At 42.8% G+C, this 21,523-nt stretch overlaps 1 protein-coding gene across 1 annotated transcript in view; it reads left to right on the forward strand.

The window, feature by feature from the left end:
• Positions 1-20,419: 20,419 nt before the first annotated feature.
• c5 (complement component 5) overlaps positions 20,420-21,523 on the forward strand; it is a 139,696-nt gene continuing 138,592 nt past the window's right edge. Inside the window, exon 1 of the mRNA XM_056286324.1 lies at positions 20,420-20,496. Within this exon, the coding sequence (XP_056142299.1) occupies positions 20,429-20,496 (68 nt within the window). The 5' untranslated portion in view covers positions 20,420-20,428. The remainder of the gene's footprint in view (positions 20,497-21,523) is intronic.

Here is a 21,523-nt window from a genome sequence, read left to right on the forward strand (position 1 = left end):
ATGAGTTTGGTGCGGGTCTCATTGACCTTCACCATGCATGTACATAAAATGTACTTTAAAAACACATCTGATTTATAAATGGGGTGGCAAGACTGTGTCCCAGAGGTGGCAGCTGCCACCCCATAGATCTACGCCTGGCTACTACCGACAGTACATTAGGGACTTCTCCCACATCGCTGGACCTCTTTATGCCCTGACCGAACTGGACCCTGGATCAGATAAACAGAAGGACAGTAACACAAGAAAAAGAAGAGTAAAAGGAAAAAACACCTTCACAAAAGCTGATTACATCGACTGACAAACACCAACAAATACTGGAAAGATTGATTGACTGTCTGGTTGAGCCGCCTATATTGGGATTCCCAGATTTCAACAGATTGTTCATCATGCACACAGACGCTTCAAACCAAGGCCTAGGTGCAGTGCTGTATCAAGAACTGGAGGGGAAGCTCCGCGTAATAGCCTACGCATCTCGCACACTGACCGAAGCCGAAAAAATTACCATCTTCATTCAGGCAAACTTGAATTTCTAGCCTTGAAGTGGGCCGTTACTGAAAGATTTCGAGATTACCTAATTGGCTCATCTTGCACCATATACACAAGACAACAATCCACTTACCTATGTGTTGTCAACGGCCAAACTCAACGCAACCGGGCAAAGGTGGGTTGCGGAATTAGCAGACTTCCGACTAACTATCAAATATCGCCCCGGCAAAGAGAATTCTGATGCTGATGGCCTTTCACGTATGCCATGTGACATAGAAACAATGATGGAAGAGTGCACAGAACACATGTCCTCTCCTTCCGTGCAAGCTACAGTACAAGCTGTGGAAACAAAAGTCCCACACACAGCATGGTCCGTGATGGCTGTCAGTGGTGCTGAGACAGATGAGGGCACGTCTATGCTCTTTTCAGGAGCAGCTATCTGCAAAGCTCAGAGAGATGATCAAAACATTGGCCCTATCATAGCCTGCAAACTGTCAAATAAAAAGCCCGAGGGACGGCCGCTAAAATCTTTAAGTGCACAGAGCAAGTGTTTACTCCGTGACTGGGTTAAAACTCAGCCTCGATGGAGATGGGGTACTTCACCGAAAGACTGCAACTAGAACACAACTTATCCTACCCAAAATACACAAGACAACAGTTCTGAGACAACTTCACGACGAAATGGGACACCAAGGTGTGGAACGCACAACATCACTCCTTCGGGATCGCTTCTTCTGACCACACATGCAGCGAGAGGTAGAGCACTATGTCACTCAATGCTATGCCTGCCTCAAACAGAAAAGGCCCTGTAGAGAAACAAGAGCTCCACTCACCTCGATTGTCACAACTCAGCCATTCGAACTTTTATCCGTTGACTTTCTGCATTTAGACAAGTGCAAAGGTGGATATGAATACATATTATTGATCGTTGATCATCACACACGCTCTGCACAAGCCTATGCCACAACATCGAAACCTGCCAAAACTGTTGCCAATAAGATATTCAATGATTATGCGCTGAAGTTTGGGTTCCCCTTAAGAATCCATCACGACCAGGTAGGGGAATTTGAAAATCAGTTGTTTGCGCAGCTGAGAAAAAACTGTGGAGTGATGGGCTCAATAATAACACCGTATCACCCACAAGGCAACGGGCAAGTTGAGCGGCTAAACAGAACATTACTGCAAATGCTGAAAACCCTTACCGAGAGGCAGAAGTCAAATTGGAGAGAGTCGTTGCCCAAGCTCATCTATGCCTACAACAGCACTCCATGTGAAGCCACCGGCTTCTCTCCCTTCTGTCTTCTATTTGGGAGGTCACCAAGACTACCTGTTGACTTATTGTTTGGCTTGACCCCTGAGACTGGAACTACTGATCATCAAGAGTGAATGAAAAAATGGAAACAACAAATGCAAGAGGCATATGAGATCACAACAGCAAATGCAAAAAAAATGTGCTGAGAGGGGCAAACGAAATTATGACAACAAAGTAAGGAGTTCTGTGTTGCATGAGGGTGACCGGGTTCTCGTTAGGAATGTGACACCCAGAGGAGGAACGGGGAAGCTCCGGAACCATTGGGAAGATTGCATCCACAAAGTCATCCATCAGGTGGGAAAAGATATGCCCATATATGAAGTACTGCCAGAGCAAGGCAGAGGGAGAGGAAGTAGAATACTGCACCGTAACCTCTTGTTGCCACGTGACTACTTGCCCCTAGAGATTCAGTTAAAACCTAACAAAGTAAAGAGACAAATCACAGCTCACACCAGTAGAGACAGGGGAGGACAAAACCAAGAAGCCGACAATGATGATAGTGATGATGATGACTATGGATACTATATGCCAAGAGATCAGCTTCTGCCTGTGGTTCAGCCTCAGGTAAATATAGACAGAGAGGATGCTGACAGGGGAGTCACACAACCGTCACAGGATGCTGAGCCTCAGCAACAAGGCATTCCTCGGCTGGATCAGAGCAGGGGAGACATACTGACAGGGGAGGACACATCAGGTCAAGAGGAGAGAATAGTTCAAGAGGAAATTGCCCTGGAAGAGAGAGTGCCAGTACCACTGTCACCTGTTCACAGTGAAACTAACAGTGGAAATTAACGATACCAGCAACCGGTGAGAGAGAGACAACCTCCGAGAGTTTTCACATATGATCTGTGCTGTTATAAGACAGTATTTATTTTATTTTATTGCATTATGTGCCATTCTGTTCATTATGTGACCACTGGAGTATGCTTCATTATTTGCTTTTGAGATTTTCATTGTCGGTCCATTTGCGCCATCTAGTGGCAGAACGTAGGAACTGTGTACAATAGGAAAACGTTCCCATGATCCTCTATGACGGAGCGCAGTTCATTCAGTAGAAAGTTGGGGAAGTGTTCAGTCATAACGTGGTCCTGTTAGACATCGTCGATCATCATGCATCTTGTACCTACACGTTGCATTGTTGGTATGTGTCTTGTTGTTGATTTGGATATGCATCTGATTATTCTTGGTAAACGTTATTATCCCTTCATTTTGATGTTTCAGACTGTTAAAATAGACATGTTGTCTGGCTGTAGCTTTCGTTGCTAGCAAGCTGGCTCACGTGACGTCATCTCATGGTTCATTTCATAGTTCACTAAAAACGGAGGATGATACAGATAAATAGCTATGTTTATATACATAATTCATGTACAATTCATAAAGTCATAAGTTGCAATTCATAAATAAGAGTTAATAGGTTAAAAGGAGAAAGGCTATGTCATTCATAATAGTTTATTTCATGTAGATTCATTTACAAGTATTTACAGTTGTATTTACAATTTGCATTCTATGTATTCATACAGTTTCACCTGATCCTGTCTATCATTAAACCTGTGGAATCAAGAAGTTTCTTCAGAGTCTTTGATAGAGGGAATTGAGTTTAGCTGGCTGCCAAGCTATGATCTGGGGGCAGCACAGTGAAACAACAGCTTCTCATCGGGCAAGATCACGAGGTCCAAGCTGTTAAGACATGACATACACCGTCACACGCAACCAGTGGACGATCTTCTCATCAGGTAACCTCTACCCAACGACGCCATGGGAGAGACTCCCTTAAAGACACGCTCCGAGGCTTCAATAACATCTAGTTCATCCAGCGTTGCTGTAGCCAAGGCCAGAGCCAAGGCGGAAGGAGCAAAGGCTCGCCTTGCATTCGCTGAAAAAGAAAGGGAATTAAAGTTAGAAAAAGCACGGCTAGAAGCATCAAAGGCAGAGCTAGAAGCATCAATGGACTTACTTAGTTGTAAAAAGGAGATAGCCACAGCTGAGGCAGAAGCGGAGGCATTAGAAAATGCCTTGGATGCAAAGAGTGACAAACGCAGCAAACTAGGTCCAGATCCCACTCCTATTGAGACTGCACAACGAACTAAACAATATCTCATTGATCAAAGAAAAAAGAGCACAGAATGTCTGGATGATGGTGATGATGTCATGATTGACATCCAAACAACAAAAGTGGACAAAGATAGAAGTCACATTAATCCATTCTACAATTTGAACCCAGAGTCAATCCCATTCTATCCAGCCCAAAGCACACCAGCTATTGACTTTCCACTCAAACAGGAGACACCTAAGTCACACCTGGATGGCTACAGACACATAGCTCCTCCCCCACAGACTCTCACACGTCTCCATGACAGCGTGCCTTATCCTAAGTCTAACCCCCCACATCTGAGCCACAGTGAGTCAGACATTAAAGACTTTGTCAGATACGTGACTCGTCGTGAGCTAGTCGTAGCAGGCCTAGTTCAATTCAATGACAAGCCACAAAACTACAGAGCTTGGAAGCGCTCTTTTGAAAATGCCACTGTAGGTTTAGATTTGTCACCAAGCGAAGAAATGGATCTGCTTCTCAAATGGCTAGGTAAAGAGTCAGCCGAACATGTAGAACAGATCAGAGCTATACATATTAACAAACCAGAAGCAGGCTTGGCCATGGCATGGGGTGGACTTGAGCAACGTTATGGCTCAGCAGATGCCCTTGAAGAGGCTCTGTTTAAACGTCTTGATAGCTTTCCAAAGTTAACAAAATTAAGTGATATGCTTATGGAACTCCAGTCAGCGAAGGACAAAGGAGACCTTCATGGACTCTCTTTTCTTGACACAGCAAGGGTTGTCAATCCTATAGTACAGAAGCTTCCATTTAGCCTGCAGGAAGAATTGACCTCCGACGGTGCCTATTACAAGCGTACACATGGTGGGTGCTTTCCACCATTCAGTCACTTTGTGACCTTTGTTCACCAGCAGGATAGTGTCAAAAACGATCCCAGCTTCAAGTTCACTGCAGACACGACACAGAAACCAGAGAAAGCCTGGAATCCAAACAAACGTCGAGAAGTGTCTGTACACAAAACAGGTATCCCCTCAAACCAGCTCTGATAGTGAAAGACCCTCAAAAGCAGACGGCGGTGACAAACTATGTCTTATACACAAAAAACCACACCCTCTCTGGAAATGCCGCGCCTTTAGAGAGAAGCCCATCGAAGAACGCAAAGCATTCTTGAAAGAAAACAGGTTGTGCTTCAGATGTTGCACCAGCACTACGCACATCGCAAAGAACTGTAAATTTAAAGCTCCATGCAACGAGTGCAAAAGTGACTATCATCACACAACGCTCCACAATGGCCCCGCCCGCTCTACCAAAGAAAAGGACCCTAGTTCAGAGCACGGCGGGGAGGATGTCACATCCACACCCAACGTCTCCACTGACTGTACACAGGTCGAGTCAGCACCCAACGTCACCTCCGAATGCACACAAGTCTGTGGCGGAGAACAAGCAGAGCGCTCTTGCTCCAAAATACTATGTCTTGCAAAAGTCTATCCGGCCGGGCACAGAGACAAAGCAGTGAAAGCATACGTAATACTAGATGAGCAAAGCAATAGATCATTGGCCTGGTCACAGCTCTTTGATATATTCAATGACAAAAGTCCAAGCGCTCCTTACTCCTTGAGAACATGCGCTGGAGTGAAGGAGACAATCGGAAGGAGAGCCAGCGGATACAAGGTGGAATCTCTCGATGGAAAAATCAGCATTCCATTGCCCAGCCTCATCGAATGCAACGAGATCCCAAACAATAGGGATGAGATCCCAACACCAAACGTCACCCTTCACCATCCTCACTTAAAGTCCATCTCACACCTTATCCCAGAGCTTGACCCGGACGCCCCAATCCTTCTTCTGCTCGGACAGGACAGTATCAGAGTTCTTAAAGTCCGCAAGCAAGTCAATGGCCCACATGATCTACCCTACGCCCAGAAACTCGATCTGGGGTGGGTTGTTATCGGCAACGTGTGTCTGGGCACTGTCCACACGCCACTCACAGTGAGTGCGTTCCACACCTACATCGGAGACAGAGAGCGCCCTACCTTATTCCAGCCCTGTCCCAATGTGTTCAACGTCAGAGAGAGATACAGTGACACTCTGACTCATGATTGTCCTACAGCATGTCCTAAAGGAAAACTTACCTGCGAAACTGACCACGTAGGATGCACCGTCTTCAGACGAACCAAGGACGACAACCAGGTTGCTCCATCAATCCAAGATGTGTCTTTCCTGAAAATAATGAATGAAAATCTGAGAAAAGGTGAAAACAACAGTTGGGTAGCTCCCTTACCTTTCCAGAGCCCACGTAAGCGGCTCCCCAACAACAGATCTCAGGCTCTGAGCCGTCTCATGTCCATCAAGCTCAACCTTGAGAAGAAACCTGAAATGAAAGAACATTTTCTTGTCTTCATGAATAAGATACTTCAAAATGGTCATGCTGAACTTGCTCCTCCTCTCAGCGAGGAAAAAGAGAGGTGGTACTTACCGATGTTTGGTGTGTATCATCCAAAGAAGCCAAAAAAGATCAGAGTCGTTTTTGACTCCAGTGCACCCTATGATGGCGTGTCACTCAACGACGTGTTGTTAACCGGCCCCGACATGAACAACACACTTCTGGGCGTACTCATGCGCTACAGAAAGGAGGCAGTCGCCTTCTCAGCTGACATCGAACAGATGTTTTACTCATTCCTCGTGAGAGAAGAAGATTGAAACTTCTTACGCTTCCTATGGTTACAAGACAATGACCTCTCCAAGGAAATTCAGGAGTTCAGGATGAAGGTGCATGTTTTTGGCAACAGCCCATCCCCATCGGTAGCCATATATGGACTACACCAGTCGGTTCTGGAGAGCGAGCTGTGCACCGATCCAGATGTCAGACACTTTGTAACACGCAACTTCTACGTAGACGATGGTCTGACATCCGTCCCAACAGTCGACGCAGCCGTCAGCCTGCTTAAAAGGACACAAGCCACGCTCGCCAAATCAAATCTAAGGTTGCACTAAATAGCGGCCAACAACAAAGAGGTCATGGAGGCATTCCCGGCCAACGATCGTGCAACTGACCTGAAGGACCTGGACTTTGACGCAGAGAGCCTGCCAGCACAGCACAGTCTCGGGCTCAATTGGGACCTTCAGAAGGACAGTTTCCACTTCAAAGTCTCAGAAGAAGCAAAGCCCTATACACGACGTGGTGTTCTGTCAACCACCAACAGCCTTTATGATCCTCTGGGCTTTGTAGCACCCGTTACTGTACACGGAAAATCTATCCTTCGAGAGCTCACCACAGAGAACAGTGACTGGGACGCTCCGCTACCCCAAGAAATGGAGGAGACATGGACATCCTGGTGATCATCCTTGGAAGACCTGTCCAGTCTCGATTCACAGATCATACACAAACCTTTCTCCATCACAAGCTGTTCAGAGAGAACTGTGTGTTTTCTCAGACGCATCCACTAAAGCCATTGCCGCCGTGGCTTATCTAAAAGTTCCAGACAATGGCGGTACCAACCAGGTCGGCTTCGTCATGGCTAAGGCCAAACTGACTCCATGCCCCGACCACACTATCCCAAGACTAGAATTCTGTGCAGCCGTGCTGGCAGTAGAGTTAGCAGACCTCATCTCAACGGAGATAGATCTTCAGATCGACACTGCAACCTTCTACACAGACAGCAAGGTGGTCCCAGAAAATCATCACATCGCAGCCCTGGTAATAAGACATCACCATGAACAGACTCACCACCATGGACGTCTCTACACAGAAGGCGCTGTACGCATAGCTGGCTTCTGGGTAGTTGGTGGTAAAAGGAAAGTGAGCAGCCTCATTCACCAATGTGTCATCTGCAGAAGGCTTTGAGCACCCCTCCCTGTTCAAAAAATGGCTGACCTTCCACATGATCGTCTCTCGACCGATCCCCCATTCACCAACATTGGGCTCGATGTGTTCGGCCCATGGACTGTCTCCTCACCGCAAACTAGAGGCCGCTCTACTGAAAACAAACGGTGGGCTGTGATATTTACCTGTATGGGCGTGAGGGCCGTCCATATAGAAGTAATCGAGTCCCTTGACACATCCAGTTTTATCAACACGCTAAGACGCTTCCTCGCAGTCCGAGGTCCAGTAAAACACATTCACTCGGACCGTGGGACCAATTTCATTAGTGCCTGCAACAAACTAAAAATACCTTCAAACATCGACGAGACAGCTGTGGAGACTTACCTGACAGAACATGGCTGAAACTGGACCTTCAACCCTCCGCACGTGTCTCACTTCGGTGGCTCATGGGAGCGGATGATAGGTCTTGCACGGAGAATCCTGGATTCTATGTTCCTGCAGCTGAAGAACAACAAACTCACGCATGAAGTGCTCGTGACCTTCATGTCAGAAGTGGCAGCCATTATCAATGCTAGGCCGCTCATCCCTGTGTCTACTGACCCCAACGACCCGTTCATACTTTCCCCAGCTGCTCTTCTTACACAGAAAGTGGACATTCTTTCTGCCCCTGCTGGCAAGTATGGGGCTTCTGATCTTTTTAAGCAACAATGGCGACAAGTCCAACACCTGTCCAACACGTTCTGGGACAGATGGAGGAAACAATTCCTCCCCACTCTACAAGCACGTCGGAAATTGCAGACAATCCAGCCTGACATTAAGTCAGGATCTGTTGTCCTCCTCAAGGACAGCCAAGCACCAAGAAACGAATGGCCTTTCGGACTGGTGACTCAGGTCTTTCCCAGTAAAGATGGGAGGATCTGAAAGGTGGAAGTAAATGTCAAACGTCCAGGAGGAAATAAACTTTTTCTTAGGCCTATCTCAGAGATAGTGCTCCTCTTCCCCCAATGTAGTTTAGGCATAGACTATGTTGTTGAGTGGCGTTCAATCACGTCAGGCGGGGAGTGTGCTGTTATAAGACAGTATTTATTTTATTTTATTGTATTATGTGCCATTCTGTTCATTATGTGACCACTGGAGTATGCTTCATTATTTGCTTTTAAGATGTTCATTGTCGGTCCATTTGCGCCGTCTAGTGGCAGAACGTAGGAACTGTGTACAATAGGAAAACGTTCCCATGATCCTCTATGACGGAGCGCAGTTCATTCAGTAGAAAGTTAGGGAAGTGTTCAGTCATAACGTGGCCCTGTTAGACATCGTCGATCATCATGCATCTTGTACCTACACGTTACATTGTTGGTATGTGTCTTGTTGTTGATTTGGATATGCATCTGATTATTCTTGGTAAACGTTATTATCCCTTCATTTTGATGTTTCAGACTGTTAAAATAGACATGTTGTCTGGCTGTAGCTTTCGTTGCTAGCAAGCTAGCTCACGTGACGTCATCTCATGGTTCATTTCATAGTTCACTAAAAACGGAGGATGATACAGATAAATAGCTATGTTTATATACATAATTCATGTACAATTCATAAAGTCATAAGTTGCAATTCATAAATAAGAGTTAATAGGTTAAAAGGAGAGAGGCTATGTCATTCATAATAGTTTATTTCATGTAGATTCATTTACAAGTATTTACAGTTGTATTTACAATTTGCATTCTATGTATTCATACAGTTTCACCTGATCCTGTCTATCATTAAATCTGTGGAATCAAGAAGTTTCTTCAGAGTCTTTGATAGAGGGAATTGAGTTTAGCTGGCTGCCAAGCTATGATCTGGGGGCAGCACATGATCAGCTGGGTAATCCCAGTTGTTACAGTACTGGACTCCCAAGTAACACCATGTACTGGTACTCGGCAGCACCCTATGGAGCTATGTAAGCGACAACTGCATGGATGACTCCGATACAGCACTTTAACTACCAGCCTGCTGTTGTACCAGGGTACTGAATGAAGAGCACACACACAAACACCATACACTCAAGGACTGTTGGACAAGCCGAGTGCAAACACATATACACACACCACACACTCTATGGACTGTTGGACAAGCCGAGTGTTAACACACATACACCATACACTCATGATGGACTGTTAAAACAGCTGAGTGCTGACACACGCTACACACACTCGTGGACTTTTGATTAAGCCAAGTGTTCACATACAAACCCTTGCAAGGTTGATCTGATAGCATTATATGCACTGGGTACTTGTTTGATAACCTGCTTCCTGAGATGTCGAGGATGACATCTATGTTTAAGGGGAGTGTGTAATGGTTACTAAAATGCTGTAATTGTGAATGCACTGAATGGGAAAAATATATGTTGAAAAAACATCCACAAGATGTGCACCGAGTATAAAAAAGATAAGTTAAAATTGCCGAGTTAAAAATGCACTCTGATCTGCAGATCAGGTTATCTTTAATCCATTGCTCTGACCTTCCAGGTAAAAGAGGGTAAAAAGATGGGGGTTAAAAGATATAACCTATGTGTTTAAAATGCAGAGTCTAATTCCAATTTACATTCCATAATGTTTTGGGAAAATACACTTGAAGTTATGTTTTGCAGTGTTTCCTTATTTCGCCAGGTTTAGTCGTGAGCCTGTAATCTACTGATCTGTTGTCGATTGCTAATGCCTTGTTTAGACCTGTAGGGGAATAACGTGCTGCCTGCGTTCGGCCATTACAGGGGTGGACAAATCATGAATTCATTAGCTAGCCCGCCGGGCAAGTGAATGCTCCAATGTGCTTGCCCAGTCCCATTTTTACATTGCCCAGAATCTTTGTACAGTATGCGGCTCATATATCGTACCAACCATCTATAACACTGCATTCTTATTTACTTTTACACACTGAAACATTTTAATTTTCATTTACATGTCATCATTTACATTTTTATTTCTTCAGTTTCATTTACATTTCAGTTTATGTTTATTCAAATCCAATGAAGTCCCCATCACTATTAGAAAGAAGAAAGAGTGCAGATGCCCCTGGTGGGGTGGGGCATCTGCACTCTTAAGATCCTCCAAACTAACTTATTTGGTTACTGGTACACCATCTACATAGTGCAGTATGGTATGTACTCCCGTAGGATTTTTGTGCCAAAACTGATTTTTTTCCGGTTTTGGCTTCTATAGGGACCAAACTCAGAAAATGATGGGTGCCAAATTTTCAGACCCCTACCCCCTTTCTGAGCGCCCCCTATCCAAAATAGATGGTTCAATATGTGAAGAAGAAAAAAACTTAATCCCAAGAAAATAGATAGCATAGTTTTTTCTATTGATTCTGTTACCTCTAGGCATGCTTAAGAACATACTAAAAATCTAGGAAAATCTACCTCCTGGAAATGCATAATTTTCAAGATGGCATCCAATATGGCTGCCAGGAGCTTAAAATGGCTATATCTCAGTTTCTATTCAAGCTAGAAAGCTGATTTTGGTGTCTAATCTTAGGTTTTTGGGCTCAAGGAATTCAACTGAATCAGTGAAATTTCCATCATTTACTTATTTATTGTCAAATCCAACATGGTGTCCATCCTACAGCGATGTCCCATTGTACTAAATTAGGTAAAAACAACAAATTTGCCTTTTTTTGTGTGAAAGGGAACATAATAACTGTCATATTTAATGTGAAAAATGGAAGACATTTATTAAACATGTTTCTATTATGTAAATAACCACACAGTAGTCGAGTAAGACAGGTTTATCTTTCAGTTAAGCATACTGTATGTTGTTTATAGCAGCATATACATGACAAGCAGCAGTAAAAAGTTGCACTTAGTATCCAATTGAAAAAAAAATTACTCTATGTTGCGCCAGTAGGTAAATAGAGAGTAAGAAAAAGCTGCTAAATTCCCCAAAAACATCTACAACAAAACAAAACAAATACAGGTGATGATAAAGGAATTTAAATAATACTTGATGATCTATTCATCAGCATTGTCATCTTCTGGAATGTACTCACTTGTTCTGTTTGCACAGTCTCCACCATAACATTTGCAGAGAGGAGTGCAAGGCAGGTGGTTCTTTGAGCAGCTGCACCGTCCCTTGCAACCTACTTTGCAGCCACATTTGATTAGCTCAAGTACTGCCTGTGGTGCAGGGAGGGCAAGACACCTGACTGGAACATATCCGCCACTCACTGCACTCCATCCATTCTGTTCGATTGGTGGAAGCTCAGGGCAATTAATCTTGTATGACTTATCTCACATTGTGACATAATTGGAACGTAGGATATGGGGTAGCAATGCAGCACGAGTTGGAGGTAGCATCTCACCCTCCAGGTTCTTTGATCGGAATAGTTCCTATCTGAGTGATGGCAGGGTTGTTGGACCTTTTGAGCTGTAAACACAGCACACAAAATTCTCTAATGCCTTCACCAGTGATGGGAGCTCACCATTGATAAGCTCAGGGGGAGTGGAACCCTTGCCAAGGTCCTTGAAGCAGTCAATGGCAGGATCATCATCATCAAGCTTCAGGTATGCGTTGATCTACGTCTTTTTGGAGATTCCAACAAATTTTCCTCCCCAGTCAGCACCAGAAATATTGTGCAGGCCAAGTAATCCCTGACATTTCTGACGTCCAATAACTTGAACACGCTCAAAAACATTTATTTCCCGTTTCTTTGCACCTTTGCCTGTTGAAAATGTCAGAGAAGTTGGAGTTGCAATGCATTCACATGATACTAAATCAAGTAGCAGTAAGAGGACATCAGCGTCGGGTGACCAAACACATATGTCTCGTGAGGCACCATTGGCAGCAGAGGCAAGGACTTGATGAGGTATTAGGGTATCAGCCTCTTCATGTGTGTGTGCCTCCACAAAATCACGTCCCTTGATGAAGGTGTCATAGATGACAACCAGTAGGAAAGAACTGTCCTTTGAGAAATACTCTAGCAGTCCCTGGCCCAACTCACATGTCAGCTTCTTCTTGGTCGATGATGCAGAGAGGAGATCCTTGATCGACATAGTGTGCTTCATCTCTGGATGGATTTCGTATTCTACAGAAGTAGTTGCTCTCTTCTGTCGAGTTTTCTTCTTTAATGACTCATCCATTTATCGATCAAAGACAACTTGACCCTCATGATAGCCAGCCATCATTGTTTTGATGCGTTTGTTAAATGCGTCCTGAAGGTCTGACAGCTTCCGCATGGTTGGTGCCTTTTTCATGCTCTGAAGCACACCCATGGCATCAACTATTAGAACTTTGATAGGGACACCTGGAGGATCTTCTTGCATTGGATCAGGCTTTGGGACAGCTTCAAGGAGCTCTGCCTTGGCATCTTCAGTTGCATGCATGAGACTAGCTTTGTCTGTAGGGATGTACAAGGTTCCATCCACAGCACACAGAGAGCGGGGAACCATTGACATTTCATAGTCTCCAATTGTCTCCTCAAGTTTGGGAACTAGACTTGGTCGACTGCCTTGGATGATGAGAAATCTTCGAGGCAGTTCACGTTCCTCACGCAACTTGATGACCTTGTCTTCAACACGTACCTTTGTTTTCTCCATCCAGTTTGAAAAGGTCTTCAACTTGAGTTTCTTCATTTTGTCCCACACTGAGAGTGTTGACGTAGCGATCAAACATTCAGAAACAAACTCCTCAAAGCGTTTCTGACCCTTTTCCACAAACTGGAGAATATCATGCTTTGCCGCATCTGTCACAAGCGCTGATGAAACAAGACTCTTTAATGGTGTTTTTTCTTTGAATGGATTGCCTCCACAGTGCAACTCAATCAAGTCGCGTAGCTTCAGTGCATTTGTTCTTGACCTCAATGCAATCTCTCCTGAGAGATGATAATGCTCTGTCCTTGAAGTAGATCTGGAAGCTTTTGGGAAGGTCCTGAGGTACTGATTCACTAGATCAGCAAGATGAGGTGTGGCAATGATCAGCCGGTCCAGAGCTGCTTCATCTCTACTGAGTCCTACTATCCCACCATGTCCCTTTAGCTTCTTGATTTCCTGCTCGAGGGCTTGATCAGTGAAGAGATGAGTGAAGGGTATCTCTGACTTTGCCACCATAAATGCACCAGACTTCAGTGCATCCCATGTTTCTGGGTCATCTTTTTCAAGAGCATTCATTTGAGCAAGATTGACTGGCATCAAGCGGGCATCGTTGAGGAGATCATGAGCAAAGAAATACTTGATGAGATTCTCTAATGAAAACAAGTATCCCTCCCAGTCACCTGAGCGGCAAGAGCTGATGAGATTAAGAAGACTCTCTACCTGGTGACGATACTGGGTTAAGAACTGAGTGAACTCACCAATGTCTTTTTCATCTTTGAGTGGCTTGACATTTTCTGTGTACCAGGATTGGATTTCTTCAAAGATCTCTACCATCAGTGGGTTTTGTTCATGGAGTTTGTCCTTGAGAGCAATGCATTGCATCTAAATTGGACAATTTGGAAGTTTTGACAAGATGGCATCAAATCGCAACATCAAAATTGCAAGGCTCGTAGTGATGTGGTACTCAAGGCCTCGTTTGTAAGCTTTGCCACCAAAGATACCACGAAGAGCTGCTGATGTGTATGCACCCCTTTCAATAGCACATATGTCAAGGCCACTTCCATCAACTGTTTTACCTAGACCATGCAACACAGCAAATGCAATGTGAAGAGTTCCAGCTCTTAGGATCCAGTTGGTGTTTCCAACTGACTGCTGAATCTTCAATGCACGGGAGTAAAGGTCAAGATCTAGGGTTATCAGTGTTTTTCTGTGAGGGCCAATGACAGTGGCAGAGATACCAGAGGTGATGCCGTGAGAGGTTTTTCTGTTATAACAAGTGGTTGGTTCATCAGGTCTCCATCTTCATCCTGCTGGTTGATTACAACCACTGTGCCATGGAAGGTTTCTTGCCCAGTGGCTGTGTCTTCCAAAAGATCAATATAGTCACTAGCAAACCAGATGTTCACACCCTTCTTCACAAAGTCAGGGAGACAAAATCCGCCAGTTTCCTTCATTCGTTGAAGAACAGACTGCTCCACACTTTTTTCTAAGTCAAGGATCTTCAAGTAGTCACTTCCAATGTAGACATCTGAGAGGTTCTGGACAAGGATTTTGTCACACACTCTAGAGTGGATAGCAAGGGGCAGTCCGATTGAGAGGGGTGTTTGAACATTTTGCCGAAAGGCATCGTCTTTCTTTGGCTGATGTTTCACCTGACGATCAGTGCGAGTGTTCTGGACTAGAAACTGGCATGCAACATCAACAGTTTTGTCTACTTCTTCATCCCGCATTCCAAACACTTTGACAACATGCCTGCCAAAGAGGAGGTGACTTAGGAAGAATTGGAGTAAAGAGGGATTCTTAAAGTTATCAAATATCCCGGCAAATGACCAGCTGCGCTTTAGCATGATCTCTGCTCGCAGTAGGTTAGCAACTTTCTTCAGGTTGCCAATAACCTGACCATCATTCATAGTGGAAATACTGCAATCAATAGCTTAACTACAGTTGATTTAACAAGCTTGTCTGGCTCATTTCGTTGCAGCGAGCTTACAAACTGGACATCTGGAAGTCGCTCAACAATGATCTTTTTCAGATGCTTGCGATAGTTTGTAGTCTCATCGACATCCATGTGATATCTTTTCAGGATCAACAAGTAAGCATCATTGACCTGAGCCATGTCAAGAGTAACATCGTCTGTGACGGTATTTTGAATGGCGAGGATTAACTGTTCGTCACATAAAGAGCGAATGAGTGATTCATTATCGTAATCTTTCTTTATTGTTGTGGTATGTTTTGCATTCCGCAAGCAATCCCTGTGATAGTACTTTTCAAGAGCTGAAGCGTCACCAGCATCCACTAGGTCTGCTACACAGATTCTTACTTGGTCATCTTGGGTCTGCTGTTTTAGTTCAAGAAGCGTTTCACCCATTGCATCAGAAAGAACACGGTGCAGTGGCTCTGAATTAGGTCTAACAGATGCTGTAGTAATTGAAAGGCGCCCAGGTTCTCTTCTAGAACAGACAGGTGACTGAGGTCGGGATTGGTTAGCCCTGAGACGGTCAATTTTATTCTTGTTTATAACAGATTTTCGACACTCACTATGATAATGAACCAATTTCAGTTCCCCTTCATTTAGGCCAGATAAGTAGTCGGAAAGTTCCTCAAAATCACTTTGACCTAAAGAAACTCTGTCCCTACAAGCCTGCAGTAGGTCATCAATCATGGATGGATTTTTAACTAGTCGCTTGCCAGGGGTGGCACCTTCTTTGCAGATCACGCAAATGTTGCATTCCTCTGCCATATTGACCAGATCTCATCCCACCTTAGCTCACAAGTTGTCCAATTTGCTGGATGCCAGACAGATGAAACCTAATGATGGGAAAACAATGTAAATATATATTTGAATTAGAAGGCTTGGTTTAAATTTCATCAGAAAAATATGACACATTTACCAGATCATTCTCAGCCCACCTTAGCTTACTGTTTAGCTTAGCTTTCTAGTTCGTTGTTGTAGGTTGTCGGATCTGTGCATGCCAGACAGATGAAACCTAATGATGGGAAAACAATGTAAATATAAATATGTGCAAATGTTGGCTTTTAAATCTAGCGGGCATGGTTTAAATTTAGCCCACCTTAGCTTACTGTTAGTAGTCCAAAATTGTTGGATCAGGGCATGTCAGACTGAAAGATTAGACCTAATAATGGGAAAACAATGTAAATATATGTCAAAATATGTGTAAACATTGGCTTATAAATCTTTCAGGCTTGTTTTAAATTTCACCTGAATGATAAAAAATTAAAATAAAAGTATCACTTACCAGGTAGTTGCTTTCAGCAATTCCATGAATGTGATTCTCAAATTGTTGACTCTTCAAATCTATTGTGTTGTTTGTTTGTTTTGTTGTTGTTGTTTTCGTATTGGCCTATTTTTATTTTATTTTATCTTGAGTACTGTTCTTTTTTGTTTTCAGTCAGCTACACACACAGCTGTGCTTTAATTATGATCTCACCTGTTTGAAATGAACCAAATTAACAAGGATTATGCTACAATGGCCACATTTCAACCCTTATTTTTTCAGAGTCAGAACAGGAATGTCTTTCAGAATGGTCAACACCTTCAGTAAAGTATTAATTGTCACTGGATGCCCATGAAAAATAATTGTAAAAGTTATATTGGCCAAGAAAAGAGCAGGAGTGGAAAGAGGAGAGTAATGATGAATGGGATAGGCACAAGGGTCAGTCCGGGGTGTCCCAGGTGAGGAACCAAAAGTCAGACAAATACTCTTCTAGCTGTTTTAATAGTGTTATAAATCAACTCAGAATATTTCAAAACCTACAAAATAACTATGATATTATAAAAATTGGACATTAAAAACCACTTCAGCCCCAGGCAATCGTTTTGAATTTTCGCCCGAAATTACATGCCCAAAATAATTCAGTAATAGCTCCGCAAGTACAGGGCCCAGATGCACAATTCTGGTGAATATGTATAGGTAACACCTGGAAAAATGTACTTAAAGTGGAAGTTTAGTTGTACCATCCACCAGGACAGAAGGACTGCAGGTAAACTACAGCAGAAATTCAATTTTTTAGGTTCGCCTAAGCAAAACTTACAATTTGAGTGTGAATAACATCAGTAATACTATTTACCAGCAGGCCAGAGATATTTGGATCTGTTCTACAACTTCTCAACTGCATCTCCTCCAAATTTGGTGTTATACAACTGAAGCATAACAATTCTGCAGCCATTTTAGTAAGAATAGTCCCAGGCGGACTTCTATTTTACTGTTCTGGGAGGTCCCAAAATAGATGGCCCCCCAGAATTGGGGGTGGGGGTCAGAAAATTTGGCACCCTTCATTTTCTATTAGTTTGGTCCCTATAGAAGCCAAAACAGCAAAAAAAATCAATTTTGGCACAAAAATCCTACGGGAGCTGTTTTTTTTGACATAGCATATACCGCACTAAGAGGGAGGGCGTCCCAGAACCAGCTAGGTTTCAGAACGCCAGGCCAGCGCTTGAGAGAAGCCACTGGAACGAGAGATAGAAGAGTCTACTTTGAAATGGCAGTGGGCAACAATTGGTTCTTTCTTTATCCAAGCTGAGTATTTTGTTGGTTTGATCATCCTCCAAGTCCTGGGGTTTGTGTTGTGTCCGAGTGTCGTCCAGGACTTGGTGAGTCAACTGCTAACTAGCCGAACTTTTCCGTTTTCAATGTCTGTGTGCATAGGCTAGTTAAAGCTATAAGTAGCTCAGTTATGTTGGGGATCATAATTTGTGTAAAGATTATTGAGGAGCTACGTTTTTCTTTTGTGAACCGAATTCAGAATGTGTTTTTCTTTTGTGCAAACCGAGTTGCTAAGCTAGCTACTTCCAGTTGGGCTGCAGCAGCAGCATGGTGTGTTAGCACAGAAAAGTGACCTGCGTCACGTTTTAGCGGTGGGTAGATTGACTATGTCAGTCGGTACTTCTCTTGTTTTCTTTTGATTATTTTATTGAGAGATATGTAAACTAATGTCTTTGCATGTGTGATATGCCTGTAATAATGCAGGCCAGGTTTTTTCTTGGATTGGGAAGATCGCGCTTGGTGTTTCATACCCCAAGCTGGAAACAAGATGGCGAGCCACCTATAGGAGACCTGCTGGATCCACGTGGTCTGTCTGCGGCTTCACACAGCTCATTCTCAGGACAGCAGCCTACAGAGTCGAGCACCTGGATTGTGGTAGGACTGAAATTTTCAGTTTGTTACTGCAAAACGCAGTTGGACTCATTGGAGCAACAACGGACTTTCCAAAAAGGACTGATTATAGCCTACATTGATTATTGATTTGATTTTTGATCTGATATTGTATTGTTAATTGCAGTATCGGCTGAGTTTATTAGTCATTCATACTGTTCATGGGGTCATGCAATTGTGTGTTACCTTTGGCATTCTGATTTACTGGTTAAGTAACTTAGGTTAATGGAAATTAGAACTGAAACTTAAAGGCCTAATAGAACAACATAGAACATAAAACAAATTAACATAATTTGTCAACTCAAACAAGAGATAACTTCAAATTAGAATTAAAAGGATCCTAAATTAGAACTAAAATATCTATCTAAAATATATGAAACTCAAAATAGTGGTTTAATAAGGGTTACATTCTAAAACAACAGGTTTCAAGGAATTTATCCATTCTCGCTGTGTTATTGTGTAATTGTGTATGTTTCTCTGTCTATGTTTACAATTCTTTATATAAAAACAAGCCGGTAGTTCAAACTTCATTCCCTGGTCTGTGGTCTTCAATCATTTGATGCTAGATATAAACTGCTCCTACAAACCTAGAACTGGTCCTAGTCAACTGTCAACATCTACAGTGCTACAACTACAAATACTACACTTCCCCACTATTTTAAACCAGAAGTTAAATACTACTGATGAACTAATTTATTATTTATTATATTACTGAATTCCTGATATCATTACAAATTCTACACTTCCCCACTATTTTAAACCAGGAGTTAATTACTACTGATGAAGTAATTTATTAATTTATTATATTACTGAGTTCCTGATATCACTACAAATACTAAACTTCCCAGCTATTTTAAACCAGGAGTTAAATATTACTGATGAACTAATTTATTAATTTATTATATTACTGAGTTCCTGATATCGCTACAAATACTACACTTCCCGCTATTTTAAACCAGGAGTTAAATAATACTGATGAACTAATTTATTAATTTATTATATTACTGAGTTCCTGATATCACTAGAAATACTTCCCCGGTATTTTAAACCAGGAGTTAATTACTACTGATGAAGTAATTTATTGATTTATTATATTACTGAGTTCCTGATATCACTACAAATACTAAACTTCCCAGCTATTTTAAACCAGGAGTTAAATATTACTGATGAACTAATTTATTAATTTATTATATTACCAAGTTCCTGATATCACTACAAATACTACACTTCCCCCTATTTTAAACCAGGAGTTAAATACTACTAATGAACTAATTCATTAATTTATTATATTACTGAATTCCTGATATCCCTACAAATACTACACTTCCCAGCTATTTTAATTCAAGAGTTAAATAATACTGATGAACTAATTTATTAATTTTGTATAGTACTGAGTTCCTGATATCCCTACAAATACTACACTTCTCAGCTATTTCAACCCAGGGGTTAAATAATACTGATGAACTAATTTATTAATTTATTATATTACTGAGTTCCTGATATCACTAGAAATACTTCCCTGCTATTTTAAACCAGGAGTTAAATAATACTGATGAACTAATTTATTAATCCATTTGAATGGGTACAAATTTTAACCTCTTGCTTTTTAACTGGTTTACATATATTTATATAGTTATGAACGTATTGGTTGGAATTAGGTTCTGGTTACCTTCGGGGTTGTTACACATATGAGGGGGGTCAGTGAACTCTAACCCGAACTTTCAGGAAGACCTCATGACCCAATTTACCCATAATACATAAATCTGAGACCAAAACGCACACAGTCATTCAGAGTCTACATGGTAGGTTGGGCAAGAGCAAATATTACTGATTAAGTAAATTCACCTTTGGGACGGACACACACACACACACACACACACACACACACACACAGGGTCTCTGCTGGGATCAGTTTGCTGACGCTTACATGGGTTTTTCCAATAGTTAATCAATAACGCTGAGGCGGTGTTGCGTGGCGCGCTGCTGCTGTGTGCTCAGTGTGAAGATGAGGCAGTGTGTGAAGATGAGGCTGTGTGTGCTTCTGCTCTGCTGGTCTGCTGTGAGCTGGAGGACCGCTGCACAATCCAGAACGTAAGTCTGATTTCTGCCACCAGCCAAAGACAACAAGTACTGTTTGTGTCAGTAAACTGGATAAAGGAACTAGCCAAATGTACTACATGCCAAATGTACTACATGCCAAATGTGCTGCGTGCCAAATGTACTGCATGTCAAATGAAGTCAGTTTGTCTTTTTTTCAACCCGGGTTAGGGTAACACCGACCCAAAAGCTAGCCCTGACACGAACGCTAAGCTTGACTTCTCCAGCCTGTCATTTTACATGTATTCATCCAAAGTGATGTGAAAGAGTCAGCAACAAGATGACGCCATCGGTCATCCAGCACAGAGGTTCTCAAGCTTTTGTAACTCAAGGCCCACTTGGGTATGTGTCAAGACAGTCAGGGCCCACATACCGAAATAAACGTAAAACCTTAGAAAATAATTAAATAAAGGGGTATTCTGACCTGTGAACAATTGCTCTGTCACTGTCAGCTGCAATGATTGAATTAAATATTCTACTTGCCCTCCCTCAGTGAGATACTTGGGGTTGCTTCTGAGAAATGATCAGATCAAGCCGGGGTGGGGTGGGTGAGAGGCTGATGTGCAGAACAGCATTCTTGCAGTCTGTTCCTGGCCTTTGATTTTGTGACAGTCACAATGGAAAACCCCAACTCACACAGGTATGTGATGGTGAAAGGCAACAGACATTTGAGTGCCCGTTGTGACAGAGAGGGATATTCACTGGCAGCCAATATCCAGAATGAAGCAAGGTCAACTTGTGTGAGTTGGAGCTTCAGGCTGCTGTCAGCTGATCGTTCCATCAGCTGGTTGTCCAACACAGTGGACAGGGCCATGTCTTCAGATGCAGGATCCACTGAGAACGGGTCTAAAACCCGAAGACTTCCATTCCGGGGGTCTTCTGGGAAGTAATCTGAAAATTTATTTGACAACTGAGTTAAATGCTGGGTGAGAACATTGGAAATGTTAACAGGAGAACCTTCCAAAGTTTGACTCAGGAGTGGGAACATATGCATTCGTCCCTCTTTGACTCTCCTGCTCCA

The sequence above is a fragment of the Lampris incognitus genome, chromosome 1 (assembly GCF_029633865.1).
Source record: "Lampris incognitus isolate fLamInc1 chromosome 1, fLamInc1.hap2, whole genome shotgun sequence".
In the NCBI taxonomy this organism is placed as follows: domain Eukaryota; kingdom Metazoa; phylum Chordata; class Actinopteri; order Lampriformes; family Lampridae; genus Lampris; species Lampris incognitus.